This window comes from Camarhynchus parvulus, chromosome 12 (genome assembly GCF_901933205.1).
Source record: "Camarhynchus parvulus chromosome 12, STF_HiC, whole genome shotgun sequence".
NCBI classification, from domain to species: Eukaryota; Metazoa; Chordata; class Aves; order Passeriformes; family Thraupidae; genus Camarhynchus; species Camarhynchus parvulus.
Window position 1 is genome coordinate 11,332,445 of NC_044582.1, and position 16,301 is coordinate 11,348,745.

At 64.2% G+C, this 16,301-nt stretch overlaps 3 protein-coding genes across 4 annotated transcripts; all 3 read left to right on the forward strand.

Annotated features, from left to right (window-relative positions):
* Nucleotides 1-310: 310 nt before the first annotated feature.
* Nucleotides 311-6,060, forward strand: SLC6A8 (solute carrier family 6 member 8). 2 transcript variants are annotated; one of them, XM_030956880.1, is made up of 14 exons: nucleotides 311-575; nucleotides 937-1,059; nucleotides 1,409-1,540; nucleotides 2,074-2,347; nucleotides 2,425-2,557; nucleotides 2,796-2,930; nucleotides 3,022-3,125; nucleotides 3,228-3,352; nucleotides 3,432-3,544; nucleotides 3,624-3,761; nucleotides 4,072-4,174; nucleotides 4,263-4,363; nucleotides 4,549-4,719; nucleotides 5,548-6,060. In XM_030956880.1, exons 1-14 carry the CDS (start codon nucleotides 470-472, stop codon nucleotides 5,677-5,679), a joined length of 1,890 nt encoding a protein of 629 aa, XP_030812740.1. In that variant the 5' UTR covers nucleotides 311-469; the 3' UTR covers nucleotides 5,680-6,060. The 2 variants fall into 2 exon arrangements, with proteins under 2 accessions (XP_030812740.1, XP_030812741.1); XM_030956881.1 differs by having other exon boundaries at nucleotides 535-575; nucleotides 841-1,059.
* Nucleotides 6,061-6,177: 117 nt separating this feature from the next.
* On the forward strand, nucleotides 6,178-8,748 carry LOC115908355 (epidermal differentiation-specific protein-like). Its single transcript, XM_030956882.1, has one exon. The coding sequence runs from the start codon at nucleotides 7,501-7,503 to the stop codon at nucleotides 8,557-8,559; it is 1,059 nt and encodes a 352-aa protein (XP_030812742.1). The 5' UTR covers nucleotides 6,178-7,500; the 3' UTR covers nucleotides 8,560-8,748.
* Nucleotides 8,749-9,621: 873 nt separating this feature from the next.
* Nucleotides 9,622-15,789, forward strand: QARS1 (glutaminyl-tRNA synthetase 1). The gene is made up of 24 exons (XM_030956696.1): nucleotides 9,622-9,776; nucleotides 10,105-10,252; nucleotides 10,332-10,441; nucleotides 10,548-10,623; nucleotides 10,901-10,965; nucleotides 11,184-11,237; nucleotides 11,435-11,492; nucleotides 11,591-11,662; nucleotides 11,832-11,917; nucleotides 12,137-12,223; nucleotides 12,319-12,418; nucleotides 12,539-12,617; nucleotides 12,738-12,846; nucleotides 12,928-13,058; nucleotides 13,185-13,277; nucleotides 13,407-13,544; nucleotides 13,618-13,705; nucleotides 13,782-13,925; nucleotides 13,997-14,101; nucleotides 14,461-14,553; nucleotides 14,782-14,909; nucleotides 15,102-15,168; nucleotides 15,375-15,500; nucleotides 15,602-15,789. Exons 1-24 carry the CDS (start codon nucleotides 9,627-9,629, stop codon nucleotides 15,650-15,652), a joined length of 2,358 nt encoding a protein of 785 aa, XP_030812556.1. The 5' UTR covers nucleotides 9,622-9,626; the 3' UTR covers nucleotides 15,653-15,789.
* Nucleotides 15,790-16,301: the final 512 nt, after the last annotated feature.

Genomic DNA, 16,301 nt, shown 5'->3' on the forward strand with positions numbered 1-16,301 from the left:
CCGCTCCCTGGTGTCCCCGGGCGTGCCCTACTGCCTTGTGTCCCTCGTGCCCGGTATCCCCGTTACCAACGCCGTCCCTCGCTGTCCGTAGCGCCCGGAATCCCGCCGGGTGTGCCTCGTCCCTCCGTGCCCCCCGCCTCGCCCCGCGGCCGGTGCCAGTGCGTCGGAACTGCAAGTCCCGTCAAGCCGCGGGCGGGCGGCGCGGCCAATGGGGCTCGGGGGGCGGTGCGGCCGGTCGCTGCCTCCGCCGCCGCCCGGTGCCGCGGCGCAGAGAGCCCCGGAGCGGCCGCGCGGCGCCGGCCCCGCAGCCCGGCTCTGAGCCGCCCGCCCGGCCCGGCCCGCCCCGCCGCGCCCCGCCGCCCTCAATGAGGTTCTTCCGACTCACCTTCAAGTGCTTCGTGGATTGCTTCTGAGCCCCCTCGGCCACGGAGCCGCCCCCGACCCGCCCCCGCTCCCCGGCCCCCGCGACATGCCCCCCGTCCCCACCGACACGGCCGCCCCGCAGCCGCCCGACGCCCCGCGACGCGACGCCGCCGCCGCCACAGCCGCGGCCGCCGCTGCCCCCGCGGGCTCCGGTAAGCGGGGAGCGCCGGGGAGGGATGAGCTTGGGGAGGGGGAGAGGGGGGCCCACGGCCACGCGCGACCGCGGCGCGCCCCCTCCCGCCGCCGCGGGGTGAGTCACCGCTCTGCATTGTGACGTCACGCGCCGGCCTGACATCTGACGTCACGCCCCTACGCGCGGAGAGGGGCGCGCGGGGGGGGGAGGTGCTTCCCCCCACGGCGCCCCCACGGGCGCGCGTGACGGCGGCGTGGGCATCCCCACAACCCCCGTCTCGGCAGAAGGCCCCGGCGGGGCGGAGGGCGCAGAGCCCCCCACGGCGGGCGAGGAGCGAACAGTGACGGCACCACTGGTGCGACCCCCTGGTCCCCTCAAAGAGGCCGCCCCCGAACGGGAGACATGGACCCGGCAGATGGATTTCATCATGTCCTGCGTGGGCTTCGCCGTGGGGCTGGGCAACGTCTGGCGCTTCCCCTACCTGTGCTACAAGAACGGCGGAGGTGAGCCTCGTGCTCGCCCCACGCCGCGGGGGTGCGTCCCGCGGCGCGGGGGGCACCCCCTTCCCGCCCCGGAGTGTGTGCCTGGGGGTCACGCCACGCTGGGTCAGCTCGCCCTGCGCCTTCGAGGGGCTCCCGGGCCAGCCCGCGGTGTTCCGGAGTCACTCACGGGCGGGGGTCGCGGGAGCCCCCCACTACCTGCCCGTGCTGACCTACATCGCGGCGAGGGGAGGGCGCGGAGGCGCCTTTGCCATTCGCTGCGTCCGGGCGGGCGGCGCGGGGAAGGGGGGGAGCGAAAGGGGGCGCCGGGGGGACGGCGGCGGCTGAGCCAGCCCCCTGCCCCCGGCCCCAGGCGTCTTCCTCATCCCCTACCTGCTCATCGTCTTCGTGGGCGGCATCCCCATCTTCTTCTTGGAGGTGGCTCTGGGACAGTTCATGAAGCAGGGGGGCATCGCCGCCTGGAACATCGCCCCCCTCTTCAAGGGTAACACCGCGCCCTGCCCGCGCCCTGCCTGCACCCTTTCCGCGGCCCCTGCACCCTGGCCAGGGCCCCCGGCACCCTGTCTGCACCCTGACTGTGCCAGGCTGCACGCAGCCTGCTGGGGCTGGCAGCACCCTGCCCACGCCCTGCCTGCTCCCCTGCACCTTGCCCGCGTCCCACTGCCACCCTTTGCCGCGGCCAAGGATGGCAGCTGCCTGCACCTGTGCCCCGTGGCACTCCGTGCTGCCCTGCCTGCCTTGCCTGCCCCTGTGGCTCCCTGCCTGCATGCTGCTGGATCCCGGGCAGCTGCTGGATCCCCAGCTACAGAGGTATCTTGCCGGCTCCCCCCTGGTCCTGTGCCACGCTGCCAGCTGTCCCCACCCTGTCCTGTCCTGCCTGGGGCTGCCAGCTTCCCTGTCCTGTCCCTGTCAGTTCTCCTCTGTCCTCCCCCATCCCTACAACACCCCGTATCCCACTCCATGCTGGCTGCCAGATGCCCACAAGTGCCTGCGGGCTCTGATCCCCCCGTGCCACAGGTTTAGGCCTGGCCTCTATGGTGATCGTCTTCTTCTGCAACTCCTACTACATCATGATCTTGGTGTGGGGGCTCTTTTACCTGGTGCATTCACTGACGGACACCCTGCCCTGGGCCACCTGTGGCCATTCCTGGAACACGGAGCAGTGCACGGAGCTCTTCAACCTGGACCTGTGCCAAAATGTCAGCACTAACGCCACTGCCAGCACTTGGAGCTCCAACTTCAGCTGCACCAACATGACCAACAAGCGCTCACCTGTCATTGAGTTTTGGGAGTGAGTGTGGGAGCCAGGAGGGTGTTGTCTGGGGCTGGGAGTGTCATGCTGGTGCTCAGCACAGCCCCACTCTGCAGGAACAAGGTGCTGCGTCTCTCTGGGGGACTCAGCGAGCCGGGGGAGATGAACTGGGAGATGATCCTCTGCTTGCTTACCACCTGGGTCATTGTCTACTTCTGCATCTGGAAGGGTGTCAAGTCGACTGGGAAGGTAATGCTGGCAGGGGGAGCATGCATCAGGGTCACTGGCATGAGAGAAGACTGCAACACGTGGCTCCTGCCCTCCTCTGCCACAGCCCACAGTGGTGGGAGGCCCGTGTCCCTCATGTGTCTGGGAGGTGCTTCCAGCTGCTGGGGACGTTCCCAAGCTCTGGTCCTGCTGGGACACCTGTGGCGCGTGACAGAGAGCCCTGGCCTAGGGGGTCTCATGGCCACCCACTGCTCTTCAGATTGTCTACTTCACGGCGCTCTTCCCGTATGTGGTCCTCATCCTCCTGCTGGTCCACGGAGTAACACTGCCTGGCGCGCTGGGTGGCATCATCTACTACCTGAAACCTGACTGGTCCAAGCTGGTTGAGGCACAGGTGAGGGCACTGGGGAGAGCAGCAGGGGGTTGAGTGCTAGACAATGCCCTGGCACCCCCATCACCCCGTGACGTCCTCCCTCACACCCCAGGTGTGGATTGATGCTGGCACCCAGGTGTTCTTCTCCTACGCCATCGGGCTGGGCGCCCTGACCGCACTGGGCAGCTACAACCGCTTCCACAACAACTGCTACAGGTAGGGCTGTGCCAGCTGCAGGCAGGCCCCCTTGTGTGCCCCACTGACACCCTGGTGTGTCCCCCAGTGCCCCCCAGCACTTCTTAGATGCTGTGCCCACAGGGATGCCTACATCCTGGCTGTGATCAACAGCTGCACCAGCTTCTTTGCCGGCTTTGTTGTCTTCTCTGTGCTCGGCTTTATGGCCTCTGAGCAGGGCGTGGACATCTCCAAGGTGGCCGAGTCTGGTAAGTGATGGATGCTGGGTGCCAGCTGTGTCTTCTGTGTCACCCCTTGAGTGGCATCTCTGACCCCACTCTCCTGCAGGTCCCGGGCTGGCTTTCATCGCCTACCCCAAAGCTGTGACGCTGATGCCCTTGTCCCCGCTGTGGGCCACGCTCTTTTTCATCATGCTTCTCGTGCTGGGGCTGGACAGCCAGGTGCTGTGGCAACCAGGGAGATGGGGAACGGGGAGAGGATGGGTGGCCTGTCCCCACTGAGCCCTGCTTTGTGCTACAGTTTGTCGGTGTGGAGGGTTTCATCACGGGCATCCTGGACCTGTTCCCCCAGCCAGGGGCTGGCTCGCTGCGCCGTGAGCTCACCGCTGCGCTCTGCTGCATCATCTGCTGCCTCATTGACCTCTCCATGGTCACACAGGTGGGGGACACAGCAGGGACACTGCCGGCCAGCCTCACACCGGCCACCTGTGCCTGTTCCTGAGGCATCACTTCCCATGAGATGTCACTGTGGGGCAGGAGCTCACTGGAGCTGCTGCCCTCGTGTTAGTGGAGCTGCCTATGGCATGGGGGTCTCTGTGGCGTAGGGGTGCTGTGGGAGCAGGGTGCCCATGGCATGCAGGGTGTCCATGCCAGGCGGGGTACCGGTGCTGGCAAGGCTATGACTTGCCAGTGTGGCGGCGAGCGGGGCAGCCAGCGCAATGCTGGTGACACAGGCACCTTCCTGGCAGGGCGGCATGTACGTATTCCAGCTCTTTGACAACTACTCGGCCAGCGGGATCACGTTGCTGTGGCAGGCTTTCTGGGAGTGCGTGGTCATTGCCTGGGTCTATGGTGAGGCCAGGGGGACACGGGGAGGGGGACACATGTGAGGACACACGGTGGGACACAAATGCCCCAGCTGACGCCCTCCTCCCCGCAGGTGCCGACCGCTTCATGGACGATGTGGCCCGTATGATCGGCTACCGGCCCCTGCCCGTCATGAAGTGGTGCTGGGCTGTGGTGACACCGCTGGTCTGCGTGGTGAGCGAGGCCACCGCGCGTGGGGGCACGCGTGTGCCGCCGCCCCGCGCTGCGCCGCGGGCACGGAGCGCCCCCCGGCGGCCGCTGCCGGCACACGCGTGTCCTGCCGTGGGGCGAGCGCGCGGCTCGGGGGCTCGGCGGTGACCGCGTCGGGGTGGGGACCTCACCTCCCTCTCTCCACCCAGGGCGTCTTCGTGTTCCACGTGGTGAACTACAAGCCGCTGACATACAATAAGACATACGTGTACCCGTGGTGGGGGGAAGCCATCGGCTGGGTCCTGGCACTTTCCTCCATGCTCTGCATCCCCTGCACTGTTATCTACAAGCTCCTGCGCTGCAAAGGCTCCTTGCGCGAGGTGAGGGCAGTGCAGCGGGATCACTCCTGCCTCTGTCCCCACCCCATTCTCAGCCATGGTTGTCCCCTTCTTAGTCCTGTCCCTGGCCCAGTCCCAGCCCCAGTCAAATTCCACCATCCACATCGCTGTCTCAATCCCTTCCACTGCCAGATCCCATCGCTGTCTTTATCACTGTCTGATTCCCATTCAAATCCCACCACTACCCACATTGCCATCACAATCCCATCCACAGCCAGGTCCCATTCCTGTTGTCATCACCGTCTCATTCCCATCCAAATCATGTGCCTGTCTTCGTTGTCTCACCCCCACCCAAATCCCATCCCTGTCCCCATTGCTGTCTCATTCCCAGTCTTACCTGATTCCCACCGATGCTTACATTGCTGTCTCAGTCCTATCCCTATCCCTGTTGCAGTCAGATCCTGTGCATGTCCTCATCACTGTCTTCTTGAAATTCCTGTCCTTCTCTCAATCTCATTTAGTCCTCTTCCCATCCTAGGCTCGCCCCATCCAAGTCCTCTTCCTGTCTTCATTGCTCTCACTCCTATCAGATTCCTATCCTCACTGCTGTCTCACTCCCAGCCTCACCCAAACCCCATCCTTGCTGACATCACTGTTGTAATCCTGTCAGTCTCAGTCCCATTCCTGTCCCCGTGCAATCTCTGTCCCTTTCTCAATCCCATTTCAATCCCTTCCCTGTCCCAGTCTCACCTCCACCCCCACCCAAATCCCATCCCTTTCCTCTCCCTGTGCATTGCGGGGAATTCACCAAGCTGGGTCCAGGCAGTCCTGGCGCTGTTGTCCCTGGGCGCTGACATGGTGTCCCCACAGCGCTGGCAGCTCCTGACCACTCCAATCTGGGGCCAACACCACCTGGAGTACCTGACGCCAGAGGCAGAAGCCAAGCTGCTGGCCCCAGAGCCCCCCAAGGAGAAGGCGACGCTCTTCGAGACTGTGATCTGAGCGTGGGGAGGGTCGCGCTGCTCCCGCCCGCCATAGCAATAATGCCAGCACCGCCTCCCACCCACCCACGCTGCCCCGTGCCCCCCGCGCCGCCCCGGCCGCCGGCCTCGCTCAGGGGGAGAACACAGCGAGCTGGGGGGTGCTGGGGGCCACGGAGCCAGGGCAGCCACGGGGCACAGGAGGGGTCCCCGGCGCGGGGGAGCGCGGCAGCCCGGGGGAACGGCAGGGAGGCCACCGGCTGGGGGAGCGAGTGGGACAGCCCTTCCCTGGCCCCTGCCCGCGGCCCCCATGGCCCCCCACTCACTAACTGCTTCCCGTAGCGTTTGTCTGGTGTAACCCCAACCGCCCCAACATCTGGCAATAAACTGGGAGACCCTGGCAGTCCTGGCACTGCAGGCAGGGGAAGTGGGGCACCAGCAGCGGACAACTGAGGGGCAAGGTGTGGGGTGGCACTGGCCTTTGGGGGACACAGGTTTGAAGGGAATAGGGTTCAAGAATTCAGGGACGCCTGGGTTCCTCTTGGGTGACTTGCGGGGTGCAGGCTGTTGGAGCAATGGGGTCTCCATCCTTCTCCACCACAGGATGTGGGTGCCTGCAGGCTGTACCAAACCCTGGTGGGACCAGGGGACCCCATGCAGCCAAGGGCTGGCCTTGCTTATCAGCTCCAAGAGGCAGATTTTAGCCCAGAGGCTTTGAGGGTTTTGACTGTCCCCAAGGGGTGGGTCAGGATCCAGCTGTACCCTACTGGGAGCTTTTCGTATCAGCCTTGTGGCTCCCCACTCCATGCACTGTGCCTTGGGAAAAACCCTGGGCTGGTGAGGGCTGTGTGGACAAGTGGATGAAGCAGCCTCTGGGCATGTAGCCAGAAGTCAAAGGCTTAACCTTGCCCCAGAAGCTGTGAGCTGCCTGAGCCCTGTTTCAGCGGGGTGCCAGCTAGGGAGTGCACGTGCCCTGTGCCCCACAGCAGTAGCTACTGGAGAGGCCAGCTCCAGTTCATGCCATGGCAACCTGCATGGAGCCCGGAGGAAACCACCAGCATGCTGTGCTTGGAGTGGCTGCCTGCCAATGCCTCGGTTTGATGTCAGTGTCCTGCTGTGCCCAGCATCCCACCCCAGCAGTGCCTTGGGCGCCCCATGAAGCGACAAGGGGGAGGAAGTGTTCCCATCTGCCCCAGCCATCCTCAGAGACTGGGCTGGAGCAGTGCCACCATGCCAGGTGCCCATATCCAATTGCTGGGATCACCAGGGTTCAGAGGCTCTTGTTTTGGGGCGCCGCTTGCCCCACCACCATGCCCTCTCACCCTGGTGGGGTGAGCCAGCAGTTCCTGCCCCACCGGCGATGCACACTGTAATTAGCGCGGGCAGGGCGGAAGCATCACTGATAATTGGCGGTGACTCTTTAGCAGGAGCCTCACGTGCCTGGGGCACGGCAGGACTTTCCAGCAGGGCTGGTCTGTGGGACCTGCTGGCATCCCGCTCTGCGGGGCCTGGCTGACTCCCCAGCACCAAGTGGGGACAAGGGTTGGGCGCAGGGTGCGGGGGCGAGCGTTGTCATTGCCTTCGCTTCGTGCCGCAGCACGCCCTGGTCCCACCACCCCTTCCTAAAAGGCACAGCTGCAGGGTGCTGCCAGCACAGACGGTGAGAGCACAGGGCCCAGGCAGCAGGTAGGCAAAGGAAAGGCAGAGGACAAGAGTTAAAGGGGTGCCGAGGTTTGCCTTTGCTTGCTGGGCTTTCCTCACGGGTCTCCTGTAGCACCCGTGAGCCCAGAGGAGGGGACGTGGTCCCTGTTGTGCCCTGGCAGGGGCGGGCACCCACAGCGCCATGAACCGGATCACCGTGTATGAGCGCGCCAACTTCGAGGGGCTGAGCCGAGAGTTCACCTGCGACGTGCCTGACCTGCATGAGCTGGATTTTGGGAACTGCATCGCCTCCCTAAAGGTGGAGGGGCAGCCATGGATTGCCTACACGGACCCCAAATACGAGGGGGAGCCGTATGCCTTCGAGGAGGGCGAGTACCCCTCTGTGGATCGGCCCAACAGCTTCTCAGCACTGCGCCTCGTGCACCACGACCTGGGGGACCCCCAGATCACCCTCTACGAGCACCCCAACTTCCAAGGCGCTTGCAAGGTGGTGACAGAGGAGACCAACTTGGCGTATGGGTACTTCAACGACCGGGTGGCCTCCCACACGGTGCAGCGAGGGGTCTGGCTGCTCTACCAGAACCCCGGCCGGGGTGGCTGGCACTGCTTGGCATGGCCCGGCGAGCATCTCGCCGACTACAAACTGGAGCTGAACTTTCAGTCTCGGCTGTCCCACCTGCGCCCTCTACGGCCTGGGCGGCCCCTGGTCTCAGCACGTCTCCTCTGGGAACAGAAGCGGGTGGAGGAGGAGCGGGAGGTGCTGGTGGATGAGATTGAGGGGGTGAACGAGACCGAGTCGGAGCAGGCGCTGGCGGCCAGCAGCAGCCGGGAGTACGGCACCACACTCTGGCAGAGCTTCCACTTCAGCAATGCCACCAGCCTCAAAGCCGGGCTCTCCTTCACACTGACCGTGGAAGCCTCCAACATCTTTACGGTGCAGAAAGGGCGCAGCGAAAGCAGCACTCGCCGGCAGCGCGTGGAGGTGCAGCTGCCGGCCAAGATCCCCCCGCGCACAGCGCTCAGCATCCAAGTGCTTCGGAAGGAGGTGACGCTCTCCGTGCCGGTCCTGCTCACCATCACCCAGAACGAGAGCGTTCGCACGGAGATGGGTGAATACCGCAGCGTCTCAGGTACCAATGTCAGTGCCCGCTATAGCTTAAAGCCACTGCCAGCTACGGGCAGGGAGCAGGCAGCCACCAAGGGGACAGACACGGTGCCTGGCACCAGGATGGAACTATAGCTCTGTGCCGGCGCTCAGCAATGGCTGTCCCCTCCGTGGTGTGGGACTCACTGTGACACCAACGTTGACTCCAGCACCCACCCATGGAGGAGCCAGGACCTGCCTTGTCTGGTTGTGTCCGGTGGCTCTGGCTGGCAGGACCTGCTAGTGCCTCCTCCCACCCCGTATTTCCAATAAACCCTCTTCCACAGCCACTCGAGTCTGCTGCTACTCGGGCTGAGGTGGGAGTAGGATGGGTGGAACACTGGGCTAGGGGGGCACTGAGCTAAGAGGAGATACCAAGCTGGCGGGGGGAGGATATCAGTTTGGGGCAGGGACTCCCGGGCTAAGGCAGAAAACGTGGGGTTGTGGAGGACACCCGGGGGCACGAGGCCGGAAGAGCTGGAGAATAGCAGGCTGGGGAAGCTGGCGGGGCAAAGGGAGAACTGGGGACACCAGACTGGACAAGACACCAGACGGGCCGGGGGGGTGCAGGAGGACATGGGCTGAGGCAGCCAAAGTTCCACCAGTCTAGGGGAGCCTGGGGACACTGGGATGAGGGGTGTACTAAGGCAGCGAGGGGGACAGGGGAGGAGGGAAGAGGGCGAACACTGGGTTGGCAGGACCAAGGGACCACGCACGATCGGGGGAGCCGGGGACGCCGAGCCGGCCTGGCCCCGCATACACCGTGCTGAGGCCGCCACCGCGACGCGGTGTCCACCCCAGGACCTTGGGCACGTGCATCCCCAGGGGCTCGCCGCTGGTCCCGGGGCCGTTGGGGCAGGCGGAGACGCACAGGGCACACCGGAGGTGCGGGCACCAGCCGCGGGGCACACAGCGCCGGGAGCGGGGGCGCCGGGCGGGACCGGAGCCCGCCCCGCCCCCGGGCCCGCCTCCAGCCCCGCCCCCCACGTGGCCGCCGCCGCCGCCGGGCTCTTTAAATGATGCAACGGCCGGCGCGCTGAGCCCGCCTCCCGCGCTCCCATTGGCCCGGCCCGCGCCGGTCCCCCGCCTGCCATTGGTCGAGACGGAGCCCTCTCACTGCCGGTTGGCTGGGCACGGCCCCGCCCCCGGGCGGAGGCGGCAGCATGGCGGCGGCGGCGGCGGCAGCGATGGCGGCGGAGGAAGCGGAGGAGGCGCTGGGGCTGTTCACGGGCATCGGCCTCAGCGAGGCCAAGGCGCGGGAGACGCTGCGCAACGGGGCACTCAGCGCGCTGCTGCGCCGGGCTGTGCTGCAGGTGCGTCCGCCGCGGGCCCGTACCCTGGTCCCTGGTCCGGTACCCCGTCACCCCGATGTCACCTGGCCACCCTGGGAACTCGGTACCCCGGTATCAGTGTCACCCCCGGGACCCGGTAACCCGATCTCCGGTGTCACCCGGGTACATTGGCACCGTGGTCCCGCTGTCACCCCCTCGACCCCAGCCTTGCCGGGACCCCCCAGCCTCCCGACCCCGCCGAGCGGCCTCGGCCCTTGGCACTCCCCTGTCCCGCTCTGCCCCCCGGTGCCGCCGGTTCGCCGGGACTCGGGCCCCGGTCCTGCCCTGACGCTCTCCGGGGCGGCGACAGGCTCGGAGCGCGCTGGGCCCGGCGCTGGACAAGGCCACCGGGACACTTCTGTACAACGCGGCCGCCCGCCTCAAGGACCCGAAACACCTCGGCTTCCTCGTGGGCTACATCGCCCGCAGGGAGATCCTCACCGACCTGCAGCTCAGCGGTACCGTGCGGCCCCGGCCCCCGCCCGGCCCCGGCCCCGGCCCCGCGGGCACGGCACTTCATCCCTGCTCTGTCCCCAGCTGCCCTGGAGTACGTGAGGAGCCACCCCTTGGAGCCCCTGGACGTGGCAGACTTTGAGCGAGCTTGCGGTGTGGGGGTCTGCATCACCCCCGAGCAGATCGAGGAGGCGGTGAGTGGGGCTGTGACCCTGTGGAGACAGCACAGGGGACATTGGACTGGCTCCTGCTGTGCTCCTGCCTGCCTTGCTCACCCCGGGGTCCCTGTGCTGCTCCCAGGTGGAGGCTGTGATCAGCAAGCACCGAGCAGAACTGCTGGCAGAGCGCTACCACTTCAACATGGGGCTGCTGATGGGTGAGTGGTGACACCGGGGCAGCCCCTGCCTGGTGCTGGTGGCTGTCACGTCCCTGTGCCTGACTGCCAGTGCCACTGTGCTCCCCTGAATCCTGAGAGCCAGCCCTTTGCCATGGAGAGATGTCATCCTGGCAGGTCCCCCACACAGGCAGGGCCATAGTGCCCAGCAACTGGGACAGCCCTGGGGCAAAGGGTGTGGCATTCTGCATCAGCTCCCAGGCTGAAGCTCCCCTGGGCTTGGGCACTGCCCCTTGCCCACGGGGTGCCCTGTCTGCAGGGGAGGCACGGAGCCAGCTGCGGTGGGCAGACGGGAAGACCATCAAGAACGAGGTGGACCTGCAGGTGGGTGTGAGGTTACTGTGTCAGGTGCTGCTGTGGTCCCCTGGGTGTGCTGTGACTGGTGTGGGACCTGTCAGCCGGTCCCCTGGAGGGCCCAGCGGTGGGGACAGCCTGCCCCACTTAGGTGCAGGCAGGGGGAGCGGAATGATGACTGGACAGGACACTAGGACACACCTAGTCCAGGAGCCTTTTTGACTCCTGACTGTGTCACTCTTCTCCAGGTGCTACATTTGCTTGGGCCAAAGACAGAAGCTGATCTGGAAAAGAAACCAAAGGTAAGGAGAAGAGGAGGCTGCAGACTTGCATGGTATTTTCTTGCCAAGTGTCACGGCAGGATCCCAAATAACTGCTCTGGGCTGCTCTGCCGCCATGGGTACAGGTCTAGAGGGAGTGCTGGGGCCAGCAGGCTGGGCCAGGAGGGGAGGGTATGTGCTGCAACTGGGCACTCAGCATGCTGTGCTGGTCTCTGCAGGTGGCAAAGGCCCGTCTGGCCCCAGCAGAGAAACAGAAGGTGGCTGTGGTGGAGAATGGTAAGAGACCCTTCCCCAGCCCTTTAGTTCCTGCTGGACCTGCTTCCAAGCTGGGCCCTGGGAGCTGTGATCAGGGAGCTCAGCCCCATCTCCTGCAGGTGACATGGGCACAGAGACAAAGTCACTGCTGGAGCAGCTGCGAGGAGAAGCCCTGAAGTTCCACAAGCCAGGTGAGTGCGAGGTGTCACTGCCATATGTGGGGCCACTCCACGGGCTCTGTGCCTGCTCCCAGCTCTCCATGCTGCAGAGAACTGGACAGGTCTTGTGTCCTTCCCCCCTGGCTGTTGGGCTTGGCATGGTTAGGGCAGTGCTGCAGCTCTGAGCATCCTCTACTTGCAGGAGAGAACTACAAGACTGAGGGCTACGTGGTGACACCCAACACTATGGCCCTGCTGAAGCAGCACCTGGCAATCACGGGTGGGCAGGTGAGGCCATATCGCACAGCCCAGCGGTTCCACGTGGCAGTGACACAGCTGGGGTGGGTGGGGAACACGCAGCTCACAGGGGCACTGCAGAGGCAGCACCCACACAGCACAGGGTGCTCTGCACGGTTGCCAGGGGCTCGTGTCACTGCTGTGTCACTGCTGTCAGGGAAGGTAAAGATCTCCTGCTGAAGGAGAGAGGTGTCCCCTTTGCCTCTTCAGGTGCGGACACGCTTCCCTCCTGAGCCTAACGGGATCCTGCACATTGGCCATGCCAAGGCCATCAACTTCAACTTTGGCTATGCCAAGGTACAAAGCACCAAGCCACCCTGGCCCCTGCCTTTCCCTGCTACTTGGCTGCTGGTCCCTCAGGGAGCAACTGCTCATCATCTCTTCATCCCCAGGCCAATGGTGGCGTGTGCTTCTTGCGCTATGATGACACCAACCCCGAGAAGGAGGAGGAGAAATACTTCACAGCCATCCGGGAGATGGTGGAGTGGCTGGGTATGGCTCGGGGTGGGGAGGGCAGGATCAAGCCAGGTGCCAGGGACACCCCTGCATTCAGGCCTTGCTGCTGGACCTTTGGGGTTCCTCCAACCTGTTCCATTTCACCCATCCCCACAGGCTACCAGCCTTATGCAGTGACACATGCGTCGGATTACTTTGACCAGCTCTACACCTGGGCCCTGGAGCTCATCCGCAGGTGAGTGTGGGGCAGTAGGAATGTGCTGGGCTGGTGTTGATATCCTGCACTGTGGTCAGGGCTCCCCCTTGCCCAGGAGATGGGTCACTCAAGTCTGGGGATGGCATTTCCTCTCCGTAGGGGTCAGGCATATGTCTGCCATCAGAAGGTTGAGGAGATCAAAGGCCACAACCCACCACCCTCACCATGGCGGGACCGGCCTGTGGAGGAGTCACTCCTGCTCTTTGAGGTACTCCTGGCTGGGGCAGGTGCTGCAGGCCTGTGGGCTCTGGATCTGTGGCTCAGCTGACAGCTTCCCCTGTCTCCACAGGACATGAGAAAGGGCAAGTTTGGGGAGGGGGAAGCCACGCTGAGGATGAAGCTGGTGATGGAGGATGGGAAGATGGATCCCGTTGCCTACCGTGTCAAGTTCACTCCACACCACCGCACTGGGGACAAGTGGTAGGGAGGGCCTGCCATGTCCTGGCACGTGTGGTGGGGCTGGGTCTGGATTTCCTGGTAGTGAGGAGGTATCAGGAGTGGAGCAGCACCGTGCTCTGCCCTGAGCTGACTGCATCTGCCTTGCAGGTGCATCTACCCCACGTACGATTACACACACTGCCTCTGCGACTCCATCGAGCACATCACACATTCCCTCTGCACCAAGGAGTTCCAGGCCAGGTGAGCCACCATGCATGGCATGGCCCAGGGCTGAGCTAGACCTGGGAGCAGCACCTGGTGGCTGCCAGAGTGCTGGGGGACAGCGTGTCCATGCGGCTGAGCTGGGCTGTGCCTGTACCTCCCTTGCAGGCGCTCCTCCTACTTCTGGCTGTGCAATGCTCTGGATGTTTACTGCCCTGTGCAGTGGGAATATGGGCGCCTCAACCTGCTCTACACCGTGGTCTCCAAGAGAAAGATCATCCGCCTGGTGGAGACGGGTGCTGTGAGGTAGGAGCAGGGCCAGCTGCCGTGATGGGGCTCAGCCAGAGCATGCCTGGTTGTCACACTGGTGTTTCCTCAGGGACTGGGATGACCCGCGTCTCTTCACGCTGACAGCCCTGCGCCGGCGAGGCTTCCCCCCTGAGGCCATCAACAACTTCTGTGCACGGGTAGGCTTTGGGTGGGGTGAGACAGGGCAGATGGCTGCAACCCTGGCCAGCATGGTCACAGCACACTGTTCCTCAGGTTGGTGTGACAGTGGCCCAGGCAACAATGGAGCCGCATCTGCTGGAGGCTTGTGCCCGGGAGGTGCTGAACGAGCAGGCCCCCCGTGCCATGGCTGTCCTGGAGCCCCTCAAGGTCACCATCACCAACTTCCCTGCTCCAAAGGTGAGACTGCCGTGGGCTGTTGTGGGAGTAGTGTTCCTTGAGATCAGCATTCAAGCCCTCTTTCTCCCCAGGCACTGGAGGTCCTTGTGCCCAACTTTCCAGCCGATGATAGCCGTGGTTTTCACAAAGTGCCCTTCCACCAGACCGTCTACATTGAGGAGACAGACTTCAGGGAGGTAAGCCAGGCCCACTGGGCTATACTACCCTCATTCCTGGAGCTATAGCTTGTGCAGCAGGAGCCTGGAAGTGATGTTGGTGCTGCACACAGAGGTCATATGCGGGTGTTGAGACCTGACTGTGACTCCCAAATGGGCCAGCAACTCTGATGGGCACTGGGCAAATGCTGCCCTCAACCTGGCCAGGACATGTCCAACCAATGTTTCTCAACCTGGCCTGTCTGTGGGAACATCCCACAGCAACACGGGAGTTCAAACAGCCCTGGGATCACTGATCCCTGGGATGGCAGAGAGACGTGCTAGAGGGGGGACCTGCTGCCCATGCTGGGCCCCTCATGCAGCTGTGAACTCTCTTACAGGAGGCAGACAAGGGCTACAAGCGCCTGGCCCCTGGGCAGCCGGTGGGGCTGCGCCACACTGGCTACGTCATCACCGTCCAGAATGTCATCAAGGTGCGTGGCTGTGGGCACCGGTGACATGAGGCTGGGCTGTGGAGTGTCATGCTGGCTGCTCTGGACACAGTGAGGGTCAGGCTGCCTGTGTGACTGCTCTCTGCCTGCCCTGTGCCTCACGGAGGGGAACAAGGTGTCCCCGAGCTGTGGGGCTGGGGATTCAGCCCTGGGTCTACCACGTGGGATAAGACTGCTGCCTGACAGCTTGGCTCATCTCCTCTCCCTCAGGACGTCAGTGGGCGTGTCATTGAGCTGGAGGTGACCTGCACCAAGTCGGATGTGGCAGAAAAGCCCAAGGCTTTCATCCACTGGGTGTCGGTGCCACTGGCCTGTGAAGTGCGGCTCTATGAGCGGCTGTGAGTATTCCACTGCCAACCAAGGCCAGCACAAACTCTACAGTGCTGGAGCAACAGCACAGCTGTACAGCAGCAGGCCCTGCTGGGTTCTGCCCAGACCTTTTGTGAGGAAGATGATGTTCTGGGGTCCCATGAGTGGCACCATGTCCCCTCATTTGGCAGCTTTGGGATAAGACTCTTATCTCATGGTAGGTTTTTGCACAAAAATCCTGAGGACCCATCGGAGGTACCTGGTGGCTTTCTGAGTGACCTCAACCCTGTGAGTAGTGGCAGCAGCTGAGGTTATGGGCCCGGGGGGAAGTGGGGACCTCCTGCACCCAATCCTGAGGCACCCACTTCCATGTACACCCTACCCCTCTTGGGGCAGGGCCTTACTGTGTCTCAAGGGGAAGAGGAGCTGAGGGGAGCTGGGCTGTGCAGAGGACAGAAGGGTAGGGGTGCTGGCTGAGCTGTCCTCCCTGCCAGGACTCCCTGCGTGTGGTGCACAATGCCCTGGTGGACAGCTCTGTCCGCTCTGCTCGACCCTTTGACAAGTTCCAGTTCGAGCGCCTGGGCTACTTCTCTGTGGATCCCGACAGTGAGGAGGGGAAGGTGAGCCCTGTGGGATGGGGGCAGTGAGGCAGCCTGCACACACGTGTGCAAGCACCCCCTGCCTGCCTGGGGCCCTGAGCAGACCCTGTGTTTCTCCCCAGATGGTGTTCAACCGCACAGTGACGCTCAAGGAGGACCCTGGCAAGGCCTGAGGGATCTGCTGCTGCTACACCACCGTGGTGTTGCTTCCTTGGGGGTCCTTGCACACCCCCAGTGCCACTGTGCCTTGGTGCAATCCCCTGGGGTGCTCCACAGCACTGCTTCAATAAACAGAGATCCCAGCCCTGTCACTGCCTCCTGTTCTCCTGCTCATTCTTGGGGTGCTGGGGTGGGGGTGGTCTCCTGTTTGTCCCCCTGATGTATGTGGGGTGCGTGTGTGGGGTGTCTCCCTTGTTCTGGGGGCACAGAGTCTGCTCCTATCTGCTGTGTAGGACTGATGTGACCCCACGGGAGCTGCAGCTGCCCCAGCCAGCACCGTAAGGTTGCCCTGGGGTCCAGGGTATTGGTGTGGAATGGAGAGGTGTCTCCGGGGGGTGCAGGCAGGATGGGCGGGTGCAGGGGATGAGCAGCCGGGCACAGGGGCTGCAGGCGGGTGTGCACGCTGTGTACAAACACCGCCGGAGCGCCCTCCCCCCTTAAGGTGGACTCGAGCGGGGTGGGCCCAGCTCGGCCCCGGGCTGGGGTCAGAGCGGTGTCCCCGCTGAACTGGCATGAACCCCGCGCCATGAGCCCCGTGTCTGTGCCCCTGCCGGTGAAGCAAGCGCAGGGAGACCCTGCCCAGCCCCACGGGCCACCTTAAGC

Excerpts from the sequence above, each read along its gene's own strand:
- SLC6A8 (XM_030956880.1), top strand. The coding sequence starts at position 470 with ATGCCCCCCGTCCCCACCGACACGGCCGCCCCGCAGCCGCCCGACGCC. Across the intron at positions 3,126-3,227 it reads TTCCACAACAACTGCTACAG|GGATGCCTACATCCTGGCTG; the intron begins GTAGGGCTGTGC and ends CTGTGCCCACAG. Across the intron at positions 4,364-4,548 it reads TGACACCGCTGGTCTGCGTG|GGCGTCTTCGTGTTCCACGT; the intron begins GTGAGCGAGGCC and ends CTCTCCACCCAG.
- LOC115908355 (XM_030956882.1), top strand. The coding sequence starts at position 7,501 with ATGAACCGGATCACCGTGTATGAGCGCGCCAACTTCGAGGGGCTGAGC.
- QARS1 (XM_030956696.1), top strand. The coding sequence starts at position 9,627 with ATGGCGGCGGCGGCGGCGGCAGCGATGGCGGCGGAGGAAGCGGAGGAG. Across the intron at positions 12,224-12,318 it reads TCAACTTTGGCTATGCCAAG|GCCAATGGTGGCGTGTGCTT; the intron begins GTACAAAGCACC and ends CTTCATCCCCAG. Across the intron at positions 14,554-14,781 it reads CCGTCCAGAATGTCATCAAG|GACGTCAGTGGGCGTGTCAT; the intron begins GTGCGTGGCTGT and ends CCTCTCCCTCAG.